This window comes from Nesoenas mayeri (genome assembly GCF_963082525.1).
Source record: "Nesoenas mayeri genome assembly, chromosome: 8".
Classification (NCBI taxonomy): domain Eukaryota; kingdom Metazoa; phylum Chordata; class Aves; order Columbiformes; family Columbidae; genus Nesoenas; species Nesoenas mayeri.
Genome location: NC_137554.1, coordinates 22,676,880 through 22,702,616, shown reverse-complemented (window position 1 = coordinate 22,702,616; position 25,737 = coordinate 22,676,880). Strand labels below are relative to the sequence as shown.

General features: G+C 44.4%; 1 protein-coding gene across 1 annotated transcript; it reads right to left on the bottom strand.

The window, feature by feature from the left end:
• Positions 1–4,184: 4,184 nt before the first annotated feature.
• Positions 4,185–22,458, bottom strand: PRKAA2 (protein kinase AMP-activated catalytic subunit alpha 2; the record flags this gene model as incomplete). The annotated part of the gene is made up of 9 exons (XM_080348720.1): positions 4,185–4,547; positions 4,953–5,079; positions 6,771–7,275; positions 8,984–9,208; positions 11,472–11,559; positions 12,445–12,589; positions 13,982–14,075; positions 15,977–16,118; positions 22,365–22,458. The coding sequence occupies 9 exons, from the start codon at positions 22,456–22,458 to the stop codon at positions 4,309–4,311; spliced, it is 1,659 nt and encodes a 552-aa protein (XP_080204846.1). The 3' UTR covers positions 4,185–4,308.
• Between the last annotated feature and the right edge of the window lie 3,279 nt (positions 22,459–25,737).

The following is a 25,737-nucleotide window of genomic DNA, read 5'->3' as shown; positions in this document are numbered from 1 at the left end:
TTGGCTTACCCAAAAGGACGGATGTGTGATTCTTCTTCCCCCGCTCAGCTAGTAAAAGGGTGAAGCCAAATAATTGCACAACAAATGGTACTTCAAGTATTTAGGAACACGGCCTGCATGTCTCACCGGTGGGATTCTGCATAAGCTGGGGGATTTGTGCACCTCCTGAAACAAAGCTGCGCAGTCCTAATGTATGTCGAAGGCACGATTTCATGTCCTGCACATAGGTCTCTCTTCCTTCTATAGGAGTGCACACAAGACAACTGATGGTAAAGAGCAGTAAAATGAAAAGGAGTAGGCAGAATGGTTATTTTGTTCAAACTTCATCTATTCCAATACAAACAGCACTATAGTCACACCAAAAAAAAAAATGTTTATACAACAGATACTAAGCAGTTTCTTCATTTTTTACAACACTGCCCATATATACCCCTGTGGTTCTACACACCTCATGAAATGCTAAATTGGATGCACACTCTGAAGATGCATTTCTGACCCGTTAAAGAGAAAAAAAAATCCCACTACCTTTGTCTGCTCAGCTCTGACTCCTGAAAATAAAACTGCCCAAACCTCATTGGCACCAGGGCTCCGGTCAGGGACAGTGGGAGGGCAGGATGCTCACGGCTCCTGATGCCACCTCTCCCCGGATGAGGCCGTGCTGGGTCTGACGAGGTCAGCTAAGCTTCTCATGGGCTTTATCTAAAAGAGGGTGTAAAAATATCATCCCCCTTTTTTTCTGTGTCCTCTCACATGCCAGGAGTAGTGTGTGTGATGGCACACACCTACCTGCTGGGCAAATGAAAATGAGAGGCCAGTGACAGGGATGCTACCTACATTTTAAATTTTTATATATATATATATATATATCCATATATAATATATACATATATATTCACCAGCTAGTACAGTACAATCTCTCTTCATTGCCTCATCCAGGAGCTGGAGGTTAATGCTGGAGCCTAACTGAACTTGATCCTTTGCCTTTTCTCTCTCTCTGCCCGAAGCAAAGTTGAGTTTGTGGCTTGCAAAGCACAGCTGCCCGGTGGCTTTTGAAGAATTGCACTTGGAGTAATTCAAGTTTCTGTAGTTCAAATACATCTACCCTGCTCTTCCCAATGCTTGTGCATGTACCAGCATAACTCACAAAACAAAAATAAAAACAAAACTGACCGCAGTGTAAGAATTAAACTTTTCCCCTGGAAAATGTAACCAGAGGTCAGCACCTTCTTTGCAGCTGGGAATGAGAAAATAGCCTGTTTGAAGGTAAAACAAATTGGGGGGGAAAAAAAAAGTTAAAATTCTCAGAATATTTCAAAACACAGTGAGGATTGGGTAAGGCTGTAATGGACAGTTCAATCTGATGCATTCATCTAAGTGGTACTTCCATCAGTCCTACTTGCTCCACTGCCTCTGCTGCCATCCAGCAGGAAAGTTGCTTTGTCCCTTTCTTTCTCTCCATATGGAAAACCACCTCCTTGGCAGGACTGGTTTTGCAGATCCACACATGAGTTTGCATGGGTCTGAGAAGATGCCAAGTGCTAAAAGAGCTTGTCCTACCACCTAGAAATCCCACCCGCCTCCAGCAAGGAAATATTTCCTCCCAAGAGCATTTGCTGCTATTTAATACTAGTAGTTCTGCTCGGTAAAAGAAATCCCAGAGGACAAGTGTAATTTTAAGGCAAGACATCTGTACATCTACATGATTCTGAACGACAGATTGTACCAAACACGCCAGCCCCTTATCAACTGGGCTACAGGTGTTGCCAGGACAAGCAGCCTGGAAAGATGCTCAGTTGTAAGCAATGATAATTTAACCAGCCATTTACATTTCAAATACATTTCACAGTGGAAGTATGGACACTCCTAACTCTTTCGTGGGTGGAAATTAATGTCTGTTCCTACATACGCTCAGCCAGCCTCTCCTGCTCCTTTGCAAAGGGGCTCATCTCCAGCACCCAAAACCATGTAGGGCTGTTTGCTCCCACTTTGACGCTGACCCAAAAGCTGCTAAAGAGCTGGGTGCTGCTCAGCTTTGGCTCTAGGATGGGGTTTTTTTTACATGCAGGATTCCCCATCCTCGCCAGATATGACCTGCTAACCCCAGAGCACTAGAGACAAGCATCCTTGGATAGCCACCAGGCACAGTACCAAATCCATCCTCCACCCCAGACTATTTATTTAATCTTGACAATATAATAAAAAACTCGTTACAAAACCTAGGAGTACTACAAACATTTCCAGTGTTTCTTTTAAAAACAAAATTGTTCTGCTGCCGGGTTTATAATCCAACCACTGCTGCGTTGGATTTAGAGTATGAGAACCTAACAACAAAACTGATTTTTTTTTTTTTTTTTGGAAGCTTTCTACTTTGTGCGGCTTCTGGAAAAACTGGAGCTGTGAAGTCACGTTAGTGAGCATCCAAGCATAATCTGTAACAAAAGTAAGGCAATTTTGTGGGGTTTTTTTTGTTTTAAAAAGGGGACAAACGCTGAAAATGTCCACTTAACTGCCAGTAGATGGCAAAAATATCCTGTATTTGTCTTCATTACCTAAAATGATTAGTACAAAAGGCTTAATGTGTCTTTCTCTTCCTTACTTCCCATAGAAACTTGCAGAAAGTATAAACTAAAGTGCAACTGTACAAAAAATACTAGCAAAAAAACCTCAATGGATGATAAAAAACTATCAAAAAAGATAGGTTTGGTTTGTTTTGTTCTGTTTTTTTTTTTAAGCTGAGTGACCACATACCTGGGGGTCCAGCAGAAGTTCTTTGCTTTGTTTCTTAACACAAAACAAAACAAAAAACCACCCAGGATTTTTTTGGCCAAGTTTTCATAAAGCATTTGTTCCTTGACTGATTAGACTATTAAGTTCTTTTGCAATCAAGTAAATGGAATTAAATACCATAGCGAAGCCAAGCAGATGCCAGTGCTGCCCATTAGATTAAGCCTAAGTAATCAAAACCAACAGTTCTTTTAAACAAAGAAGTCACACATGCATTAAAGTTTACCCTTGAATAACAAGAATTTTAACCTTAAAAATCCCCAGATTGTCTTAGAAAATAAAACCCTACCCCTTCAGATAGTAAAGAAACAGAAAAAGTCTGAATTGAGATATCCCTGCCTTATCAGCGGTGATGGTCACAGCCCGGAGAGCAGCAGCAGGACAGGGGAGCCCTTCGGCGTGAGAAGTGAGTCTCCAGCGGCATGAAGCGGCAAGCAGGGAAGGCAGATTTGGCGGCGATTTTCGGGTGGTGACAGCAGGTGGAGGGCATCCTATGGGAAAGGTGAGAGGTAAACACTCCGGAGCCGAGTGTTCTTGCTGGTTCTTGCCCGGTGGTGGTGATCCCAGCCCTTGGGTGCACAGTGGGCGAAGCCCTGGGTTTCAGGTGGCTCATCAGCATCCTGCCCTCCATCAGTGGTTCATCCAAATCCTGCTCAGGATACGGTCCCTGGAGCTGGTGGAGAGGGTGAGCGGGTTGGAGGGGGGTGATGGTTAGGGGCTGGAGAAAAAGCAAACAGCCTTCATGTTTGAATGTGGGGAGTAGGTCCGGGACTCTTGGAAGGAAGAAATAAAGCATCTGATGGGACACTCCTCTGCCAAGACTTGACATGTGTAAGCTTTCCCATGGCAGGTTTGCGACAAGACCTTTGCATCCCACCTTCCCTCCCCATATTTAGCAGGGGAAAAAAAAAAAACAACACACATAGGGGAGGGAAGGCATATTGCACTAGTGCAGAAGTGTCGAAGCAGCTGCTAGTTGAGGAGGAAAGTGTCACTAGAGGCTGGCAGCCCCACCGGCACAGAGTTACTTCATCTCCCCCCTGCTCCATTTCACATAGATCCCAGTCAACCCCTCTGACCTGGTTCAGCCCACTCTGCTCCTGCTCTGCACAGCAAAGGGGATACAACACCAGCCTCACTGTGTGCTACCTACATCGCAGAAAGCTTGGCCATGGCTGTTAACTTGGGGTGAACAAGGGGGAGGTGTTTTCCAAAACCTCAGTGATACATTTGCTATTTTACGGCTATGCCAACATTTCCCATTTGGTTCACTAGAAAAAATGGTATTGGCTACATTTCACCATGATATAAGGAGTGAAATGAAGTTATTTTTAATTTCCCCAGTGCCTTCTTAGAGGGGACTATGTTTTGGGTCTGGAATTGGCCCGGTGTCACAGGCTGTGGACCAGCGAGGGGCAGAGGAGGAGGAGGAACGAAGCAGAAGCAGTAAGGAACGGATAAGCCAGACCAGATCCTCACAGTGCAACACTGTGTGCAGAGGGACCGGTGCCTCGGCGCTGCCCATCAGCGAGCCAGGGCCATGATCAGGCTGGCGCACATCTCGAAGAAGTCCATGGTGTGGCTGCCCAGGCGCGGTGGCACTGAGGGGATGCTGCCGACGAAGGAACCGCTCAGAGAGCCCATCAGTGACTGGCACTCGGCAGCTGCGGCAGCATCAATGCTCAGCCTTGGGCGCTGCAAGCCAGCGGCGGAGCACGAGCGCTGCGGTGTGGATGAGCCAGACCTCTGCTCCATCACATCATCTTCAATATGAAAAAAAAGAAAAAAGGCAAAAAGAAAAAAAAAAGAAAAGACAGAGAAAGAGAGAGAAAAGAGAGAAAAAGAAAAAAGAGAGAAAGAGAAAAAAGAGAGAAAAAGAAAAAAGAGAGAAAGAGAAAAAGCAAAGAAAAAAGAAAAGAGAAGAAGAGATAAAAGAAGAAAAAAGGAAAAAAATAAAACAAAAGAAGTGGCATTATTTTGGCATCTGAAATGCACGCTTGGTAAAGAACTAGTAACAGTAGTAGAGACAAATGGGTCAAAAGGGCTTTTCCTAACAGCTGCATACACATTTTGAAATGCAAAGAATGATTTTTTTTAAGATTTTTTAAAACTTCTAAACTTGCCGTTTTATGTGTTTCACATCTCGTGTTGCACCATTTCCCACTTACCGTCGATGCTTTTGAAGTCCAAGAGATAGCTGCGGTTGTCAACCTGGTAGAGCTGCAGGCTCATCTTCACATAATTACCCGTCACCGGGTTCCTGCGGCGCACTCGGAGATGGTAGGAGTTCACCACCTGCAACGGGAAGCTTGCTTTCAGGCGTTAAGATTAAAGGTAGCAAGAAGAACATTTATTTCCTTATTTTTTTCTAAATACTAGTGAGACATCTTCTGAGCAAAACACAATTTCTAGAAAGAGCAATGCCTATAAAATTAAGCAAACAGCTTCATGTCTTACTTCCTCCTATCTTTAAAATGCTTCTCAGGGTTCTGATTCACCAGCTGCTGGCAGATGAAGCTGCTGTGACCCATCTGCCAGGCACCAAACTGATGTTTGCTCCTCCCTGCCCAGCAGCGATGACCATACGAGCCAAAAAGCCCAGCTGTGGACCCACGTATGAGAACTGTGCCCATGACACCAGGGCAGGCTGGAGAGAGCAACCTGTCCCATCGGCCCAGCTGAATTCCATGTTTGTGAATCAGCCTTGTGCTGTTGTATTTTCTCTCGCCACTTCCCACCCCACAATCTGCTGCATCTCATTTGCAACGAGATCTTTCCTCTGTGCTATATTTACGAAGCATTTGCATGGATGGGAAAGCTATTTCGATGAAGAGTCACGTATCTCTGAAGATATTCTTAGGGTGGGAAAGACTACTGTGAAACCTCCTCGTACAAAATAAGCTCCACTGCCTACATGAAGACATTGGGCTGACTGGGTTTGTGAAGCTGTACCAGAAATACGTCAGGTTTGTTCTCTGTAAAACCATGCAAATAACAAACGTCTGGCTGGTGTAGGCGTACGCATCTGGAGACAGTCCATCTCCTGGCTGGTGCAGTGAAATCAAGCTTCTGGGTGCTACTTGGCTTTAAATACTTATCAAAAATAAGAAGCAGCACAGCGACATTCACACTGTACAATCCTTGGGACCTGGAGCGAGGAGGGTGTCTCCTCTGGTGATGAAGATCTGGGTTGGAAATCTCCTTCCCTTGCTCCTGATGTTCACACGAGGCTGCTGTGAAAGGCCATGAGTCAGGAGTACTCCTGTCAGCGACTGCACTGAGATTTAGGGAATCAGGCTCAGCAGAAAATATTAAGTGTTAACTTAGGGATTTATTAATTGGACTTTGAAAAAAGATTGTGACTAAAAGCTATGTAGCTCTGAAGAAATATCTGAAGTACTGTCAAGTAAAATGTTATCTGGGTTTAAATCAAGCTTCACGAAGCTGAACTCTAGACCAGGGAAGCAGTAAGCATCTGAAAGCACATCTAGTCCACGAGGACCACTCCTTCTTCCATTGAGAAAAATGCCACCACATCAATGGTACAAAATCTTGCCCCAACAACCCCTCACCTGTGGATCTTTTAGGAAGATGCAAATCGTGCAATTTCAGTACACATGACTGCTAAGAACCGAGCAGAAATCACAAGAGTTACTTTGCTCAGGAGTACTCCAGATAACCTCGCAAGGAATTAGCCACTAAAATTAGAAACGTGACCGCTTCTCTTATCCGCACAGCTAAATGAGGCAGAATCATCTTTCCAGCCAGAGGCTTAGAGCATTCAGAAAGAAAACTCTTATTTTGTGCCATAAATAAACACCACAAATATTGAACCACAGCTAGCAGCTTAGTTCAGCGAGGACAATCACAAGGAGTGGGTATTTGTTCAGAAACAGGTGAGGCTGTAACCAGACAACCTCCCTGAGCAATTCAGCTCATGAAACAACCCTTGAAAACCACCACCAAGAAGCACCAGGACTCCCTACCTTCCACTCGAAGTCCAGCTGTTTCATAGCACGGTAGACCTCAGCCATAATGTCATAAGGCTTGCTCTGGCTGCGGATTCCCAGGTGCCACTTGGCCTTTTTGACAGTCAGAGGTTTTGGCTTGGTGGTGTTGAGGGCATCCAAAGGACATCGTGCTTTGGGGCTGTCTGCTATCAATGGTGGCATCCGCTCAGGGTGCGGCTTCACTCCAGGAGGGATGTGCATGGCACTGTCATCCATGAAAGAGCCGGTGGGGGGGCTGGAGGCAAGGTAGAACTCGCTGGCTTGGTTCATGATCCTGCGGTTGTCTATGATGAGGTGGTAAGCCACTGCCAGCTGGTCCTGAGGGTCACCACTGTACAGGCTGTTCATCACCTCTGACTCCGTGCATTCAAACTTTTCGCAAACTTCCCGAACCGCATCGTCGTCGATGACGGTGGCATCATAGGAAGGGTCCTCTGGGAACAGGTAACTGGGCAGCTCCTCCTTAAACCACTCGTGTTCCCTGTGGAAAGGCAGAGGAGCCAACATGAGTTCCGTGCAACATAGGCTGGGGGCAACCACTGCCACCAGACCCTAGATTTCTCCTCAAATGCATCTGGGCAGCTTTGTCTTGGTGGTTAAAGCATTTAATTGAGAAATAAGCAATGTGTTTCCAGCAAGGTGATTCCAAATCCCACTAAGACATGTGGGCGCTAGCAAACAAAATTAGGTCTACATTCCTAAAAGAGCTGTGTTTTTGGCACTGGAGAGGTGGTGGCCAAAATGAACCTTGGGGATGAGAAACTGTCTGGCTGCATCTACTTCACCTGTATTGCTTGGTCTAGTGAAGACTAATCCTCAGCTGCAGATTGGGGAGCTCAGCCCAGCCCTGCACAGTCCCCCCAGCATTGCAACAGCGATGCCGCTTCGCAAGCCTGGCTGTTTGCTCACCTGGCTCTGAGTGTGACAGAGATACAGAGCATCCAAGCTATCCAGGTACCTGATTCCCACCAATTTACAATTAAGTCAATGATAATTAAGTGGTTAAACACCACAGAGAGCCTTGTCTATGTGTTCTGCGAATCAACTTGCCATATGAGCTGCTGCTCTAACATGTAATTAAATAATCTTAAGGAATTAAGAAATTTAAAAGGCATTTTACTTGTTTTTACCTGAAGGGTAAATTTAAGGCCATCCATTGCAAATGCATTACAAACATGAGAACTCCTGAAAGTCTTAGTAACATTTATATATATGCTTAGCATACCAGCTAGATGTAATGATTACTACAAATTTCATAAAATGTGTATCAGACTCCAGTTTTACAAAATGTTTCTAAAATGGCTCACATTGTGAGAATTTTGAAGTCCTGCTACCAGCCATGAACTTTTAATGATCTCCGCAGGCACAAATATCTGCTTAAGAGCCCAATTATTCCTTTTCCCTTGAATTTCCACAGTGATGCATGCAGATAAAAGGTTCATGGGCACTGTACTCATTGACTAGACAAGACAACTACGCTGCATTTAAAGATGAATCATTTGCTCACATTTTAACTATATCAGATATTTACAGATTAAGCAAGCAATTCTTGTGTTTCTCCTTCTCTTTTACTGGATGGACACTAAGTACAATAATTACCTTTTTATTCTGAACTGTTACCCAGAGGGAAGTGGTCTTGTAATAAAGTAATGAAAAATGCCTGGTAGATCACAGAATCACATAATGTTAGGGATTGGAAGGGACCTCGAAAGATCATCTAGTCCAATCTCCCTACCAGAGCAGGAACCCTAGATGAGGTTACACAGGAAGGCGTCCAGGCGGGTTTTGAATGTCTCCAGAGTAGGAGACTTCACAGCCCCCCTGGGCAGCCTGTTCCAGTGTTCTGTTACCCTTAGTTCTTAGGATTATTGCATGATGTAGCTGGCTTTGCTAAGTGTTATTAAGATATTTTTGAGGCTATTTTATAATGCAGTAAAATACAATGTATATAAAATCATCACCCTGTTCATTATCACCCCTGCCCAGCTGGCAGAACCCACCTCTCCATCAGCACAGAAGGGTGCAGGAATACTCCTTGAATCCCTTGGGCCAAAAGCCTCCTGGATTAGCTGACTACTCTTGCAAACCACCCTCCCACTTGCCAGCAGGTGACCCCCAGGACAGCCACCATCCTCTGCCACCCATAAGCCCCAAAGACAGCCAGCCCACCCCATCCCATATGGGCTGACCTGATGTCTTTGATGGTTGCTCGCTTTAGGGGGTCAACCTGCAGCATGTGCATGAGGAGAGTGGCAACGGAGCGGTTGAGGTATTCTGGGATGTAAAACACACCCCCCCGGATCTTCTTGAAGAGGGTGGGGACGTGCTCGTCATCAAAAGGCAGCGTGCCACAGAGAAGGGCGTAGAGAATAACGCCGCAGCTCCAGATGTCCACCTCAGGGCCAGCGTACAGCCTGTGAGAAGACAAGGGCAGGAGAAAGGTGTCACCCCCTGTCCTCCTCTCCTTAGTGATGGCGCAGGTCCCACTGGGCGAGCTGGGAACCCACTGCCAGCTCCACAGGGGCCAGAGCTGCAGCCCACCCCACGCTGCTCATGTGGATGCCCCCAGCCAAACCTGCCTAAGCCAAAAATCACTCAGGGACGAGGGGAAATGACATAGCAGAGCTGGTGGGGGCTGCCCACGCTCTTCTGAAGAGCCACATACATCCCCGCCTCCGCCAAACCGTCTGAAAAGCCAAACCCCACATTTCCAAGAGATCTGACAGGCTATTTGCTCCTTTTCCCCAAGAGCTCAGCCAGCAATTTCTGTTCCTTCAGTGAGGCAAATTAAGTGGCAGCAGATACTGTACCTCCATTTATTTTTGGTTGAAATTTGTGTGCTGGTACACAAGCATTCCCACCTCTGAGAAGCTGCTAATGTGCTCACTGGCATCACAAAGTTGGGACACCCCAAATATATGGGTTTTGCTGCTGCTTGGTTGCTCAATTTGTTTCTCTCTTTTTGCTACAACTGATGCTTTCTCAGAGATTTTAGGAGGCAGTGCCTTCCCTTGGGATGTAAAACCCCATAAAAATACAGAGGTTGAAATGGAAATACAGAAATCTCTGCATGAAAACTCATCCTCCTGCACTTGCTTCTCCTGAAAAGCATTGTCGCAGACACACTGATGTACAATGCATAGGAAGCCCAATTCTTTTGCTTATAACCACATTGCTCAAACAATGGATTGGACCTTAAATCCCAAATGAGATGTATTTTTATGAGTCTGGAACCTAAGCAGTCATGCTCAAAGGCAGCGGGAGCTCGGGAACCAGCTCAGCCCCAACACCAGCAAGACAATCATCCCGCTGCAGGAATAGCAGAGCATCCCTCTTCCCTACAAATACAAATCTAAGAATAGGGCAGCTTGGTACATTATTCAGTGGTATACAGCTGATACTGTAAGCGGTGTTGATGCAGGATGGTGGCTTGTTAATAAACCATATTGCCTTGGAACAATGAGGCACTGCCTACAGGCAGGGACTAAATACTTCTTGTTATTCTACCACGTGCCTTGTTTCCTATATGAACTGAAAAAAAAAACGTCTGGCCTTTATTGAAAAGGACATGGAAATAATATTTTTTTGGAATCATGGTAGAGTTTCCAGCTTTGTCTCCCTCTTTGACAATGAGGATTTACTTGCTTTTGCATGTAGAGCTGTAGCCCCAATAGGGTTTTTGGATGCTGGTCTAATTCCTAGGATACTCTGCCAACACTTGCACTGGTATAAACAGGGATAAAATAATCATAATCACAGCAAACACACTTGGAACAAAATGTTGTATTTAAAAGCTAGAGTTATAGGCAAAAATATGCTGGATTAGGAAAAATAATGCTTATACAAAGGGTGATTTAAAAATATGGGGCAGATAACGAGGAGATGGATGGTTTGAAGGGCCATATAGAGGACTAAAAATTTGAAAATCTGTATTTGCAATCCCTGCTATGCTATTACAGAGAGAGTTGGGGAAGTAAGTACGTTCTGTGTAACTTAGGTTCCTTACAGTAAGATACAGGAGGTAACACTGTGTCAACGTGGCTAAGTCCAATTCAACACTGCAGAGTGCATTTAACACGCCATGTGTTGTACAGATGTTGCACGCTGAGAGATGCAACCACACTGGAGGTTTGGCAATTCAAGACAAAGTTATGATGGTTGAACCTACTGTCACAGAAAAGAAAAAAACCCTGGCTTGAGGAACCAGAAGACAATTATTTTCAATACAACAGTTCTACAGTGTAGATGAGTCATTAAACATCTTCCTGAAACTTTTGTAGTGAATGGTTTTCCTCATTAACACTGTGTTTTATATTACAGGTGGGCACGAGAGAAAGGGGTGGCCTGGAAAAGCCTTTCCATCTGAAACCTCGGTGTTTGCATCCAAAGAGTAATTTTCACCCTCTTTAATTAGCAATATAAACAGTCAACATCTGCTATTAATAATTCCTTCAGAGTAAACATCTTTAGCAAAACATGTTTTGCTATTACAGCTATTGAGAAATGTAATAACCAAGAAAACATTCAGATTTTTGCCAGTAGATTCACCCCAACATAAAATACAGGCTGGAAGGATTCAGCTGCTTTTACTAGATGTGCAAAACTGTTTCCAGTCCCAAGAACAAATGTAAAGACCATGTGCTCACTTAGGCTCTGATTAGATGCAGCATGTCCTACCTTCCAGAGATGACTTCAGGGGCTGCATAATTTGGGGAACCGCAACTGGTGCGTAGAAATTCACCATCTGACATCATGTTGGACAAGCCTAGAAAAAAGAAGTTTACTACACATTGGTATTTGATGTGAAGGTCCAGCCATAGAGGACTCTCTGTTGCACAGAGGAGGACAGTTATAGCAAGTGGAGGGGGGAATTCAGAGGGGAAGCGTCGACATCATTTAGATAGGTTCCTTTGAGCTGATTTCTGAATTATTATTTTTTATTATTATTATTATTATTATTATTATTATTATTGCATCTAAGTGAGAAATATTCACTCCAGGCTAATCCTCCTTCTCTGAGTTGCAAACCCCAGAGCTTGCTTTCTTTAGCACAGAGGAAAACAGATATAATTCATCCCTGAACACTTACTATATATGGGAATTGCATGAGGCTGTGAAATTTGTAATTCTTCAAAAGGATTTATAACTGCTAGAAAGGACTCACAGGGATTGAGCTGGTAGCCCAGCTATTTCATTTGATTTAAATCGGTAATGCCACTTAAAGAATCCTGTTACTGCTCATTTGTAACATGAAATGAGGCCAAGAGCACATGGCCAAACGTACAGAGAACATGCATGAAAATAAACACGCGCAGCCAGCGCACCCTGGAATTAACTGCACTGAGTCAGTCTTAAACATAAATTAACTACATCTTTATATTAGGTGATTATATTAACACTAAAATCTAGTGAAGATTTGCAAATTACCTTGCTGCTCCATTCTTGATGTGAGTACAGAAGGAGCCTACAATAAGTAATCCCTGCTTTTGTAAAAAAAAGCTGGTGTTTATAACTGTGGGCTTTTCAGGTAAAGCAACTGCTAGTGGTTAGGAAAACAGGCTCTGGGTTTTGTAAGGCGTGCTCCAGGGACACGGTCCAGCAAGCGCCTGGGAGCTGGCTTTGTTTCTGGAATGTTGCTGGGGTCACATACCAAAATCGGCGATCTTTGCATTCATGTGTGCGTCCAGCAACACGTTCTCTGGTTTCAGGTCTCGGTGGACAACCATGTGTCTGTGGCAGTAATCCACCGCAGAGAGAATCTGCTGAAAAAGGCGTCGAGCTTCTGCCTCTTCAACCTATGGGTATAAGGGGAAATAGTTCTGAAGGTTGGTCTGTATGCAGGGCTGGCAAGGGAAGGTTTGACTTAGCAAGGAGCCAAAATCTTCCAGGGTGCAGAGAGAAAAAAATCACAGTGTTCCTGTGAATAGAAGCAGCAAATAAGGCAAATTTCCCCTCTTGCATTTTATAATGTGCTAGTGTCTTCAAATTATATAGCCCAGAGACAAAATTATAAACCTAAATTTAGCTCAGCTATCAAGGAGATCTTCTTGGTAGCCCCTATGAGGCAATGGCTTGGTGTCCCAAGGGGACCGGTTCTGCTATACAGCACACACAGATCAAGGCTGGACAAAACACCACAGGGGATGCTACAGGGAGAGATTCCTCCTGCACAGATGGCTTTGGGGAAAAAAAAAAAGCTAAAGGTGGAATATTGTGATGATTTTAATTATACAGATAGCTATAAAGTTGTTTGAGCTATATTACAGAAATTATGTTTAAAATTATGAAGAGACTGGTTATTTTACTGATGACTTCCTATAGACTCTCCTGAAAAATTCAGTTTCTAAATGCAAAATTTCAAAAAAGATCCAATTTAGTCACTGAAAAGATAAAAATGGTTAAGATGTGCTGGAAATCAGAACTGTAGGCAGAAAAGTAAATGCTCTCAGCTCCATCAACTAGTGTACTAATCTAAACAAATTTACCATATATGTGTTGACTTTTTTTTCAGTACAGAGAGGAAACATATAATGGGCTGATCCTTCACCTGAAGCCTTATTCTGAATGTCCACTTCAGCTCATTTTTATCTCCTTGCCCTGTGGTTCTCTTTGCCTAGGAGGATGTCCACAGGGCAGACACTAGTGATTTTCTTTGTAACCATAATAACACATTTCATGGGCTCAGCCTGTGCTGCAGGTGATTTATACCCAGCAGGATTACTGGCTTTTGAAAACGTTGTTCAGATAAGACACATCCTTTAAAAGTCTTCAAAAAACCTGACATGGAGCCAAGGGGGAGGCGAATGACGGGGACGGAGACCACACCGAGGGCTCTTCCCCTCCGGTGCCCTGCACACACGTAAATCTGCTGCTGAACCGTGGGGGTTTTGACAGGCAACTCAGAGCTAGAAATTATAAAAATATGCTAGTTTTCCAAATATTTGCACTAAGTAACACGTTACCTTGGATATTTTGGTTTGCATATCGAAATACATCAGAGAACAGTGTAAAGAATCACACACAATTTTTGTGTGAGCCGGGTATGAGACACTCCATATGGGATTGCTGTGAAGCAACTTCTATTTTGGGCCTTAACCTTAACCACGTTCCCTTTAGCAGTCATTTTGCTTCTAAACACCACCCTCTTCCCACACAAGTGTTTGGGCTGACACAGCGGTGGCACTTACACGTCCGTGCTTACAGATGTAATCAAATAATTCTCCACCAGATACGTATTCCATGACCATGAAGAAGTCTGTTGGCGTGCTGATGACCTGGTACCTTCAAAAACACAAGCGGATTTAGAAAAATAATTAAGAAGAACAGGGAAAGGCTTTTCAACAGATTATTAGTTTCATGCCAGTCCTTAAATAATCATTTGTTTGGATCTTGCCTTTATAATTGCTTTCCACTTCTGAAAAGCTCTCTCTCATTTCAAGTATAATCTTTCACTTGTCTATGAGAGGATCACTTTTACAGACCTACGGTTTTCCTTCAAGCTTTTAAATAATCCTCTGAAATATTTGCCAGACAATCCTATCACATTTAGGACTCTCCTGACTTTGAAATCTCCATTTTGCCTAAGATCTGCAACAAGAGCTTTAGAAATGAAGGCTTCGTTAGCTGGGGCCAGGGAAGGGGTATGTTTGGTTTCCCTCCTATCAAGGATAAAGAAGAACTTGAGACACTAGAGGGAGCTTCTTTTGGAAAGCTATAGAAACAAAGATGAGCACCCCAAAAGATCACAGCTATTTTTCAAATATTAAATCCCTCTATATTCTAGAGTGGAGGGGGAAAAAAAAAAAGTATAAGTATCACTCTTGACTCACAAATCTATTCTCTGTTTTCATTCAAAATCATCCCTGAGCACTGCAAGGGCATTTTGGTGTCACAGCGGGTACAAACTGCCAGTGATCAGCTGAGGTTAATGCAGCTACAGGAATTCACAGCAGCACCAGCTGAGAGTCCTCCTTGTTTTATTTCAGAGACATTGTTGTTCGCCTTTTTAAATTTTTTTGTATTTCTTTTACAGCTGAATTTCTGTGGTTTGTACTTTGAAACAAACAGATTACAAACAATTTTCAGAGAACAGCAAGCAAACAGGTGATAGTCCCATTTAGTGATAGTGATAGTCCCACCTCTTTATCATTGTATTTCATGATTGCAGTATGTACCATGGGACACTGATATTGTTAAATATGGGTTAACTTTTAGGCTTTAAAATTTTGATGAATGTGTGAACAGGACTTAACTTGTAGGATGCTGGATACATAGCTGAGGACTCTTGCTGGCTTTTTTGTGAAATAATACCAATCTGTTCTCCAATAAATCCATGGAACTGTGAAGTTACTCTAAAGTCAACAGTTGCTGCGTGGTTAGTTATTTAACTGTAGAGAGAATTTGTTTTCCCTTGCCTCTAAGTCCCAGGTATTTGCTATATCTCATGCCAGTTTTAAGGCTGACCTAAATGTCAACTTATCCATGCAGTTACCATTCAACAGCTTTCTTTTATAGAAATGCCAAAGATATTATCAAGTGCCTCATTAACGTGGACTGGCTGCACAAACTGGGGATTGAGAAGGAATCCCAGAGGCTGGAGTGCAGGTGCTGATTTACAACTTAAATTCAGGTTCATCAGAGTGGCAACTTTGAAGGCTTATGTCTGAATAATAAATTTTAAAAAAATGTTCCTTTAAGCTCTGGATAGCCAGGCCATTAAAACATAAATACTACTGACTTCAGGCCAAGGCTTTGCTCTACAAGCCTGACTGTGCTGTGGCTCCTCAGGCACAATTCTCAGCAGCTTCAAGCCTGGAGATATGAAGCCTAAAAAGGGTCATCACAAAAAAACTTCTAATAGAATCATATAATCTTTTTGGTTGGAAGAGACCCTCAAGATCATAGAGTCCAACCATTAACCTTACACTAGACCATGTCCCTAACAACTTCACCTACATGTCTTTGAAGAAAAAACATCTTCCATCATTTCTCAGTGTCAACTGTGTTCCCCTGTTAGTGGGGAACTCCCAAAAAGCAACATTCGGCTCTAACCTGCAAAAACTTGACCATGTACCTCACATTTTCTACTACTCCAAGCCATCTCCTGACACCACTTCAACTGTGGGTGTGAAGTCTTTGCAGTTGGAGGAGTAATCTGAACACACGGCAGAAAGGGTACTTACAGTTTGATAATATGAGGGTGCCGGAAGAGTTTAAGGTTTTGAATTTCTCGTTTGATCTTCCCAACCACATCCAGGCTGCGTATTTTCTGTCGGTTGAGTATTTTTACTGCTACTTTGTGCCCCGTCAGCTGGTGTTCACCAACTATTAAAAGAGAGCATTGCAAAATCACTAAACAGTGTAGCAAGATTCATACAAGCAATTTAGGACACTGTGATTTATAAGCAAAAAGCAACTCTTAAAGGGGAGGGGCGGGGAACGATGAGGAGGTAAAATATTTTAATCTTGTTTTTCCAGTGGAGTCATGGAAGACAGAGCAGAGATTTATCTGCAAAAACACTAAAGTAAATAAACAGAGTGAGTTACTGGAGGAGGTCATACCCAAAGCTAATTTGCAAGGATTTATAGCTTGTAAAAGCTAGATCAATCAGAAATAGAGATATTTAAATGGCAGAGGAGAATCTCCAATGTAACACACTAGTTGATTAAATCCCTAATAAACCCTGTCTTAAAACTAGACCATCACACCTCTTTTTAAAGAATGATATAAGGATTTTCCCTGCCCAAAATAGGACTGCAGGATTTGCATTACTAAAATTAATTTCTATTTATACTTTCTCAAGCATGCTTCTTGATGACAAGCTGCAGGAACACTGCTGTACTGCAAGAGCAAATTCTGGTTTCAGAAAAGAAACAAACTTCAATATGGGTTTTTATAATATGCACTTGGTACACTGAGACGCTGATACTCATCTCCTGTGTACAGGGGATAAACAGCAACCACAAACTGGGAGCAGCAGCACTGTCACTGGTGGAACTGCACTAACTTAACAAGAATCTGAAATTAATTCAGCATTTAATAATTTTGTTATTAATAAACATACTTATGGGAAAAAAAAAACCACCAAACTACTCCTTGGAAGCAAGACTTATAGTGAAGTTAGCAGAAAATGCTTGAAAACTGTCAGTTGGATGTTTATATCTAAAAGGGTTTTCTGGCCATGAGCTATGGCTTCTCCGTATTTTCTAATGTGGTATTTAAAATTGTGACATACGGGTGGTTTTCTCAAGACTGCAGAGAAAACCTGCTTACAATAAATATTTGCACTCTCTAATTACGAACATTACCCTTCCAGTAATAACACAGAGTGCAAGGAGTTAATAATTATGAGCAAACCTTGTTATTACGTTATTAGACTCTGTAATTTTGGAGGCTCTAATGAGCTGATCAGAAGCAAACGGCATAAGCAGACGGCATGAGAAGGGCAGGGCGGCAGCGCCGGCTCGGCTCGGGGCACGCCAGGTCACTATTATTAGCCACCAGATAAGACCTGCCAGAGATTCTTTCCTCAATAAGAGCATCCTAAAAATAAAACACTTTACTGCCCTTGAAAATTAAAGCACCACTTTGCATGGCCGTTTGATTCCTCGCAATACTTAAAACTACTAGATGAAATGAAAATAAACTAAGCTGTGCAGTATAGATGCAATTTGGGGATTAGCTGAGGGCTGGAGGAGGCAGATAATTCCTCTTGTGCGATGCAAGGAGAGCACCGTAAATAGTCCATAAAGGCATGTTTTCTCTGGTGCATCCTTGGGGAGAGGAGAGCAGGGAAGTGTTGGACCTGCCCTGTGCTGAGGGACTGATCTCTGCCAAGGCTGTCATGGTGTATGCATGGCAGATAGAATCATAGAATTGATTTGGTTCTAAGAGACCCTCAGGATCATCGAGTTCAATGATAACCTAACTCTAGCACTAAACCATGTCCCTAAGAACCTCATCTAAACACCTTTTAAACCCTTTCAGGCATGGTGACTCCACCACTGCCCTGGGCAACTTGTTCAAATGCCTGACAACCCTTTCTGGGAAGAATTTTCTCCTAATATCCAATCTGAACCTCCCCTGGTGCAACTTGAGGCCATTTCTATGTCACACTGAGGAAGGAGTGACAGAAGAGTGTAAGACAACTTCAGCAGATGTCTTTGACGTCAAGTCTTTTAGCAGCAGCATTGATTTGGTCAACTCTAGCACTGCTCTGCTCCCTCTTTCCTGGGAGGACAAGAAGCTGTACTTTGAAAGTTGCCCTTCGCTCATTCAGCAAAATTAAAGAATTATAATGCACTGAGCCATTAGCTGGGAAACTGAGAAAGAGCAAAGCAAAGTGGTCTGTCCCTGAACTAGGAAGAAAACCCTGACTTCTGCCATCCTTTCTTTCAAGACAAACCCTTTATGGCCTTAGCCCATTACATGCTTTGAAAATTTTTTACTATACATTTGGAAAAAAAAAAAGCCACGCTCAGAATGAATAATTATTGTTTTTCATTCCTTTGCCAAATAGTTCATCTCCTTTCCATTCGTGACAAACAATGTGTAACTCTGCAAAGGTTTGCTAGCACACACACATTAATAATTAAAAATAAACAGTCTATTTTGTAATCCATCTTTTGCTTACAGTAAGCATTACATACAGAGATATTATTGTTTCAGTCCCCAATGGCTTGTTAAGCCTACTCGAATGCCTTGAGAAAAAAACAGAACATAGTTTGCTATGGGGTGGGAGACTTTTAAGCCTTTCAGGTCTCTCCAGCTGCAGCCTGTAGATGCAGGAATTTTGACACAGGGCAGCAAGGACAAACGTCCCTCTCCTCAGGGAGTCACTGTCTCTGTCCCCATGTGCTGGAGCACATTGATGGGATGATCCAGCCCCAGGATGAGGAGCAGTGGCAGGTCCCATGGCAGGGGATGCTCATGGAGCTCATCTCTAATGGATTTGTCCTCTGCTCACCCCAAGGATGGGCAGCAGTGGTCCTGGGTGGTGGTAAGGAAGCCACCTCCATCCCTCTCACTGCCTCCCTGGATTAAAAGCCCAGAGAGAAGAGAGAGAGCTGAGCAGCAGCATTAGAAAGGAGATTTGACATCTGTCTTGTCTTTCAGTGACAAGGACTCAGGTAAGCTCCACCACAGCTTAAAACCAGCAACCACGGCTCCGTTGGGGTGAGTGAGGGAGACAGCTTTGATACCAAGAAAAGGAGCAGTGTTGCACACAGTGAGGCAAAAAAAAAACCTCAGTCATAAGAGTAAGGCAGCAACACTGACCCTAAACTCCAAAAAATGGCACCAAATGGGACACTGTGTGAGTGTCCTCAGCTGCTACCCCATCTGCTTGCATGTGTGATTGCCTGAACACTGGGATGCTTCAGCATCAGATGCTATTAAGAAGGGCAGAAATATAGTATAATGAGCTTCTGAAAGAGGACACTTCTAATGTAGTTATTTTTATAAGAGTAAAATTAAGGAGGAATAGTGTTTATCCTACTGTAAGCAGAGATAATCATTAAAGCCCCTTGACAGCATGTTTTTTTACAGCAGGTACCAATGAAGCTTTACCTCTGGGTGCGTGTTTGACGCAGCTCAGGTAGCAGAAGCAGTTAACATTTTTGCAAATGCTTCAAGGGGAATGTAAAAGTTTAGGGAGGGGTGAGAAAACTCCTTTCCTATCAGCTGTACTGGCCCTTTTCTTAGCCCAAAGTTAAAAATGAAATCCATTCAAAGTATATACTTAGCAACATTGTATTAATTCTGCCCAAGTGCTGCTTGCTTGTATATTATATCATCCTTTCTCTCCCTTTCCTTCAGTCTCCTTTAGTTTATCTTTCCTCCAACACAAGGTTTGTCCTTCAGCAACAATGGTACAAGTGCCTAGGAAAATGAGATCTGACCCCAACATAAGCCCATGGAGGTGCCATCATAACCAACATAAATATAACCCAAGCACTGCTGGTCCTTGAGGGACCACAAATTGATCACCTTGATGGCCAACAAGTGTGGGTAAGAAACTACCAAGTGGCCACCAGGGACGTCATCTGTGGCACCGCATGGAAAAATATTTGTGTTACTCCACTGGATTTTGATTTAAGCTCTTGTTGTGCGAGGGCTGTGGTCACAGGAGAGCTCTCTGGGGACTCACAGGGTGGGATGTGCCAGGGACAAACGCAGCAGCAATTTGGCTAATCTGCTCTTATCAACCACCAATGGGGGAGATGCCACCTCCTTCCATCGTTGCTTCACTAACCTCAAAATCCAATATCATTTGCATAGTTCTATTTTCTGCTAATTAATCTCATCTTTGGCTTGGAGAACAGGGAAAATAACTATCACCAGCTCCCCCTGTATTTGGCAAAATCCCATTTAGTAACATTGACCCTTGGCACGAGACCTCCTATCCATCTACCAACTCCTGCCACCTTCCTCTCTTGTAACAAATGCTGTATTTTCATCACCATTTCTAGCTGGAATTTCAGTATTACCACCAAAATCCTTCTCTCATCTGCAAACCTATTGGCACCCCTCTGTGGCTTGTGTGATCTTTCTATAAACAAGACCAAGCAACTGAATGTACTTAAAACCAACCGCCTCTTGCAGCATTTAGCGAATTTTTAGGAGGATCCGTTCACCAATGACCCAGACAGTGCTGACCCAGAATGAATATCCCAACAGGGCAGCAGGGACTTTATTCTGTCGTATCTCTGGTTTCTGATGGCTCAAAGTGACTATTTAGCTCCAGCTACAAATCCAAGTTCTGGTTAGTACCCCATCATCACTAAATCCTTCCCTTTCACTGCCATTTATTAATTTCCTTGATAACTGTAATCCCTGAAATTTGTAATTTATTATTTGTTTGAGGAATAAGGTGGGAGAAAGTGCCTCTTACAAAGTTTTGTGCAAGACAGATTTTGAAGAAAACACATCAGCAACAAGAAATGTCACTGATGGCATCAGTCTTCTTAGTAAAAAAACAATTATTATATACAATATATACAAAGCTTGAACCAATTGAGGCAAAAATCTCTTTGCTTTTCTCATGTTTCTCACTACACAGGGTGAATACAGTTTTTTCTAAAATGCTGTAAATCTGTATAAAGAGGAGATCTAGTTTCTTCATCTCATCCAAATTTGACCTGCCAGTTATAGGCAAAATATTAAGGAAAAAATAATATAAAGGGTACTACTTACACATTAAGTATTTTGGGCTAGGAAATACATTGTGTGTTATTTTAATTGTTTCTTTGGAAACTGGGAGTTTTTCCCAAAGTCAGGTGTAGGTGGGATGGGGTATGTTTGTGCTAGCTACTCCTGAAAGGTATTAAAGGAAAAAAAGCTATTGCTGATATGCTTAATTTGGTCCACAAGAAAAAAATTGCCTTTGGAGCACTTTTTGAAGTCTGCTGGTATATATGAGTGATTTAAACAGCCCTTACCATTAGAAATATTTGTTCCGATAATTCTTTATTCAGTAAATTTGTGGTTTGGGATTAAACACAGCAATATATTTTTAGGGGCCTGATTAATGGCCACAGGTGGATTTAGCTCCAGTGGTTGCGGTGGTTTCTTTCCCCTGCTGTCAATATTGGTTTATTTTAAAACTCCAGTCACTGAATGCGGGCACATCACCCCTTCGCCCAGCCGCAGCACTGCGGGTAACCCCCTGATGGGGCTAAACCCAGGAATCACAGCTACTCGTTTTGCTTAGACAATAAATTTTGTTGTTTGGTTAGCTGTGGGTTTTTTTGTTTGGTTGGTTGGTTTTTGTTGTTGTTTGTTTTTGTTTGTTTGTTTGTTTTAATTTGCATGTAATACCAGAATTCACAGGAAAAGGAAATACAAATATTTGGAAATTTTACAGTTAGCTAAAGCAAAGCTGGCACCTTTAAAATGTGGGTTGACTACTCTGGCAGTAATGCCAGAGGAATCCCTGTGTACAGCCCCAGCCTGACTCGAGCCCTCCATCCCTGCCTGCTGCAGGTCTCAGCCCCTCGGGAGCCACTTCACGGGGCAGCATTAAAAAACAAACATCTTTTGGTCCCGGTTCCTTACATTACAAAGCACTTGCCATGCTTTTGGGAAGGAGGGGGCAGCACAGACCACAGCCTCGGCGCAAAGGGGGAAGGATGCCCATCAGTGCCCCGTTGGCTGTCCAACCTTCCCATCCCCTTCCTCCTACTTCGGAAGGAAAGTTTCGGTGGCTCCTGCCCAGAGCACCGGCTGCAGCAGGGAACGGCAACACGCAACCCAAGGGCGAGGGCTGCACCTCCCACCAGCTGCCCGCGACCCCCTCCTCATCCTTTCCCCCCCGCCCCCCTTCCCAAACCCCGAGAAGGGGGCGCCTCCCACCCCGTGCCCACCGGGGAGGCGCCGAGTGCCGCCCGCCCCCCGCGGCGCCCCGCTGGACCCCGCCGCCTCCCGGGGATGCTGCGCGGCCACGGAACCGCCGAGGGGAGCGATGCCCGGCGCAGAGGCCCGCGGTGGCAGCGGGAAGGCGGCGGGGGGGGGTGGAGGGGAGGACGCAGCCCGGCGAGCCCGGCCCCCTCCCCGCGGCCGCGGTACTCAGCTCTTGACTTTGCCGAAGGTGCCGACCCCCAGCGTGTCTCCCAGCACGTAGTGGCCAATCTTCACCCGCCCGTCGTGCTTCTGCTTCTCGGCCATGTTCGCCCCCCGCCGCCGACGGACCACAATGCACAGGGCCGGCCCGGCGCGGCTCGGCGGGCGGGAGCGGCGGCGGCTGCGAGGCGGGAGCGGCGGTCGGGCTGGGTGCGCGGGGGCGGGGAGGGGCGCGCCCGCTATGGATGCCAGGTGGGGAGGGGACACCTCCTTAGAGTGCACCTGCCCGGGGTGACACTCCTCTAGGGCGGCATCTGCCTGCGGGTGACACCCTTCTCGGGGCGTGCCCTTCTTCGGGTGCACCGTCTGTGGGTTTGGACATTCCTTGGGGTGCACCTGCCTGGGGGTGACACTGCCTTTAGGGTGCACCTGCTTGATGGTGACACTTGCCTTGGTGACACAAGGGGAGGAGGAGGGGCAGGCACTGATCTCTCTGGCAACTAAGAACAGATCCCAGTGGAATGGCAGGAAGATGTGCCAGGAGAGGTTTAGGTTGGGCATTAGGAAAAGGTTCTTCACCCAGAGGGTGGTGGAGCACTGGAACAGGCTCCCCAGGGAGGTGTCACGGGCCCAAGCGTGACAGTGTTCAAAAAGAGACTGGACAATGCACTCAGACACATAGGGTGAATCTTGGGGCTGTCCTATGCAGGGACAGGAGTTGAACTCAATGATCCTGGTGGATCCCTTTCAGCTCAGGGCATTCTATGATGATGATGATGCTCTCCTTTTGGTGTACTTGGCTTGGGATGGCACCTGCCAGAAGGTGTGTCTGCCAGCTAGTGGCACCTCCTTGGAGTGATGCTTGCCTAGAGGGTGCAGGTCTCTAAGAGTGACGCTCTCCTTGGGGTGCACTCTACTTGCAGTGCACCTTACCTGAATTGAATCCTCCTTACAGTACGTCCTCTCCTTAGAGAGCAGGTGCATGAGAGTAACACCCTCCTTGGAGTGACACCCACCTTATGGTAAACCCTGCTTAGGATGTGCCTGCTGGTGTGTGAGTCAAACCTGCCTGGGGGTTGACATACATGGTGACACTGTCCTTGGGCTATGTCCTCCTTTTGGTGCCCTTTCCTTGGGTTGATCCCTCCTTTTAGTGACACTTTGCTTGGGGTGCTACCAGCCAAGGAAGCTGCATTAGTTCTGTAGAGCACATTCCCATAGAAGGAATGGTATGGGGTGAGAGTCATGGCCCCACATACACCCCGTGGGGCCCACCTGTAGCTTGGGCTGGGAAATGAGGTGGGTGGGTACAAGTGATTGATGATAATTAAAGAATCATGGGCAGGTGGGTGGTTGGAGTATAAGAAAGTGAGTGTCATGGAGGAAGGTGGTTGTGAGGTGGATAGCAGGTGTAAGGACTTGCCTGATTGGGTGTTGCTAGGTTTTTGGTCCTGTATGCTGAGGAAGGGAGGTGGCACTCATGGGTATTTCCTTGCTGCCCTTCACTCTGAACTGGAGAAGTGAAGACGCAGTGTGTGTTAGTAAGTTGATGTGTGTGGTTGAGAAGGGCTGAATTTGTGGGGATAGTGGTGCTACCTACTGCTAGCAGCTTCTGGGCAGTGTGTTGGGGTGTGATGGTAGATGAATGGTTCTCCTTTGCAAAGCAGATACAGGAGCCTTCTTGTGGGTCAGTAGCTGTGTTAATACAAAGGAGCAAAACAGGTGCATGGGGAAGGAAACCTCAATACCTCAGAAGTCAGTATAGCCAGATGAAATGATCTCTGTATCCTGGTAGTGCTGTCAGCTGCTGTTTCTTATGAGCTAACAGCTCATTGTAACTGTAGCATTGCCCTGGGACAGCCTGCAGTCTGCTCTGGTGGTGTTGTATATTAAATAATAACACAACTGGTCTAAGTAGACTACCTCTTGATAGAACTTATTGCTAGAGATGAACTTTGCGGGGGGGGGTAAGAACCCTGTCTTGAAGGAAATACCTGTTTAGTGATTCCACCTCTTTTCTATGGTAAAGATTTCCTTTTTTACTCATTAAAAAGGCAACTGCAGCCACCAAAAAAGAAAGCCCTTGCCATGCTGCACAGCATCTGAGTCTGGCAAGCAGCTGGTACAGGTGTGTTTGCTATAAGGTGGCAGTCTCCCTCCTTTGCAGCCCTGTGGCCTCAGTTGCCTCTTGCCTGGCTGATGGGACCCCTCTAAATGTTATCTTGGGACCCCTGGGTCTCCAGATGAGAGCTCAGGCAAAGCAGCATCTGCTGCTCAGCTCAGAGACCTGTGCTGGGGAGAGGGCTTTGTTGTTCATGTAGAGGCTCAGATCCATTTCTCTTTCAAGCAGTCAACTGATGGACAAGTTCACCTGAAAGTCCAAAAAATTCCCTAAGGAGAGCAGGATGTTCTCCCTCATCTCCTAAACAGGTTGTAAGCTTTGGACCTTGTGAATAGTTCCCATTAAAATATGCATGCTTATCCTGAGTAAGTAGCACTTAAGTTGAACACTGAAATTGGTCTAGTGTATTTGAAGAGAGATTCTACCATGTTTTGGTAGTGTTAATTTTGACCTCTTCATTTCTTATTCAGCCACAAGAAGTAGCAGAAGGCAGTTGCAAATGTAATCCACACTCTGAATTAGTAAAGAGCTGCTTGGGAAGGTGTGTAAACAAAGGATATCTGATAAAATAATGACCAGAATATGCAGCTGTGCTATCATAAATAATAAAATGACAACTTAATTCAACAAATCCAATAGTATAAATAAGTAAAACAACAAGATCAGGGTAGAAACAGGAAGGCTGATGTAATACAAAACCATTTGTAGTGTAATGAAACCATATCTGTTCAATGAGAATAATAGATGTACATGAAGACAAAAGAGAAACAGTGTTTACAAATAGTTTTGTTATTATCTAAAGTTTACTATCTTCTGGAAAGCTTGAGAAAACTCTGTCTTCTTCAGGCAGCTGCAAAGTTGTCAGTCTGTGCAAGGCTTTACCTTGCAAGCTCTTGGCAGCTCTCTTGTGTCTTTGCTCACGAGAGCACGTGGGGTTTGTTTGATTTCTGCTTCCAGTCTTGGCAAGTCCTGACTATGATTGAATGAAGCACTACAACAAATAGGTGAAATTTCATAGGGTATTTTTTTCAATGGTTAAACTAATATGTTAAACAGGAGCTGCTCTACGTAGATGTGCTGTTTTGCCATCTTGTTAGAAGTTGGTAACTAAGTCTCAGAGCAAACTGATATGTCATGAGTGTTTCTGCAGCCTGTTGCAGACCCAGAAGCTGTTTACTAGAAATAGTGAGTTAATATTAATCAGGTTTTTAATTTACATTATATATTTTGGGAGCTTAAGGCTTACAGGAGACTATAGGAGG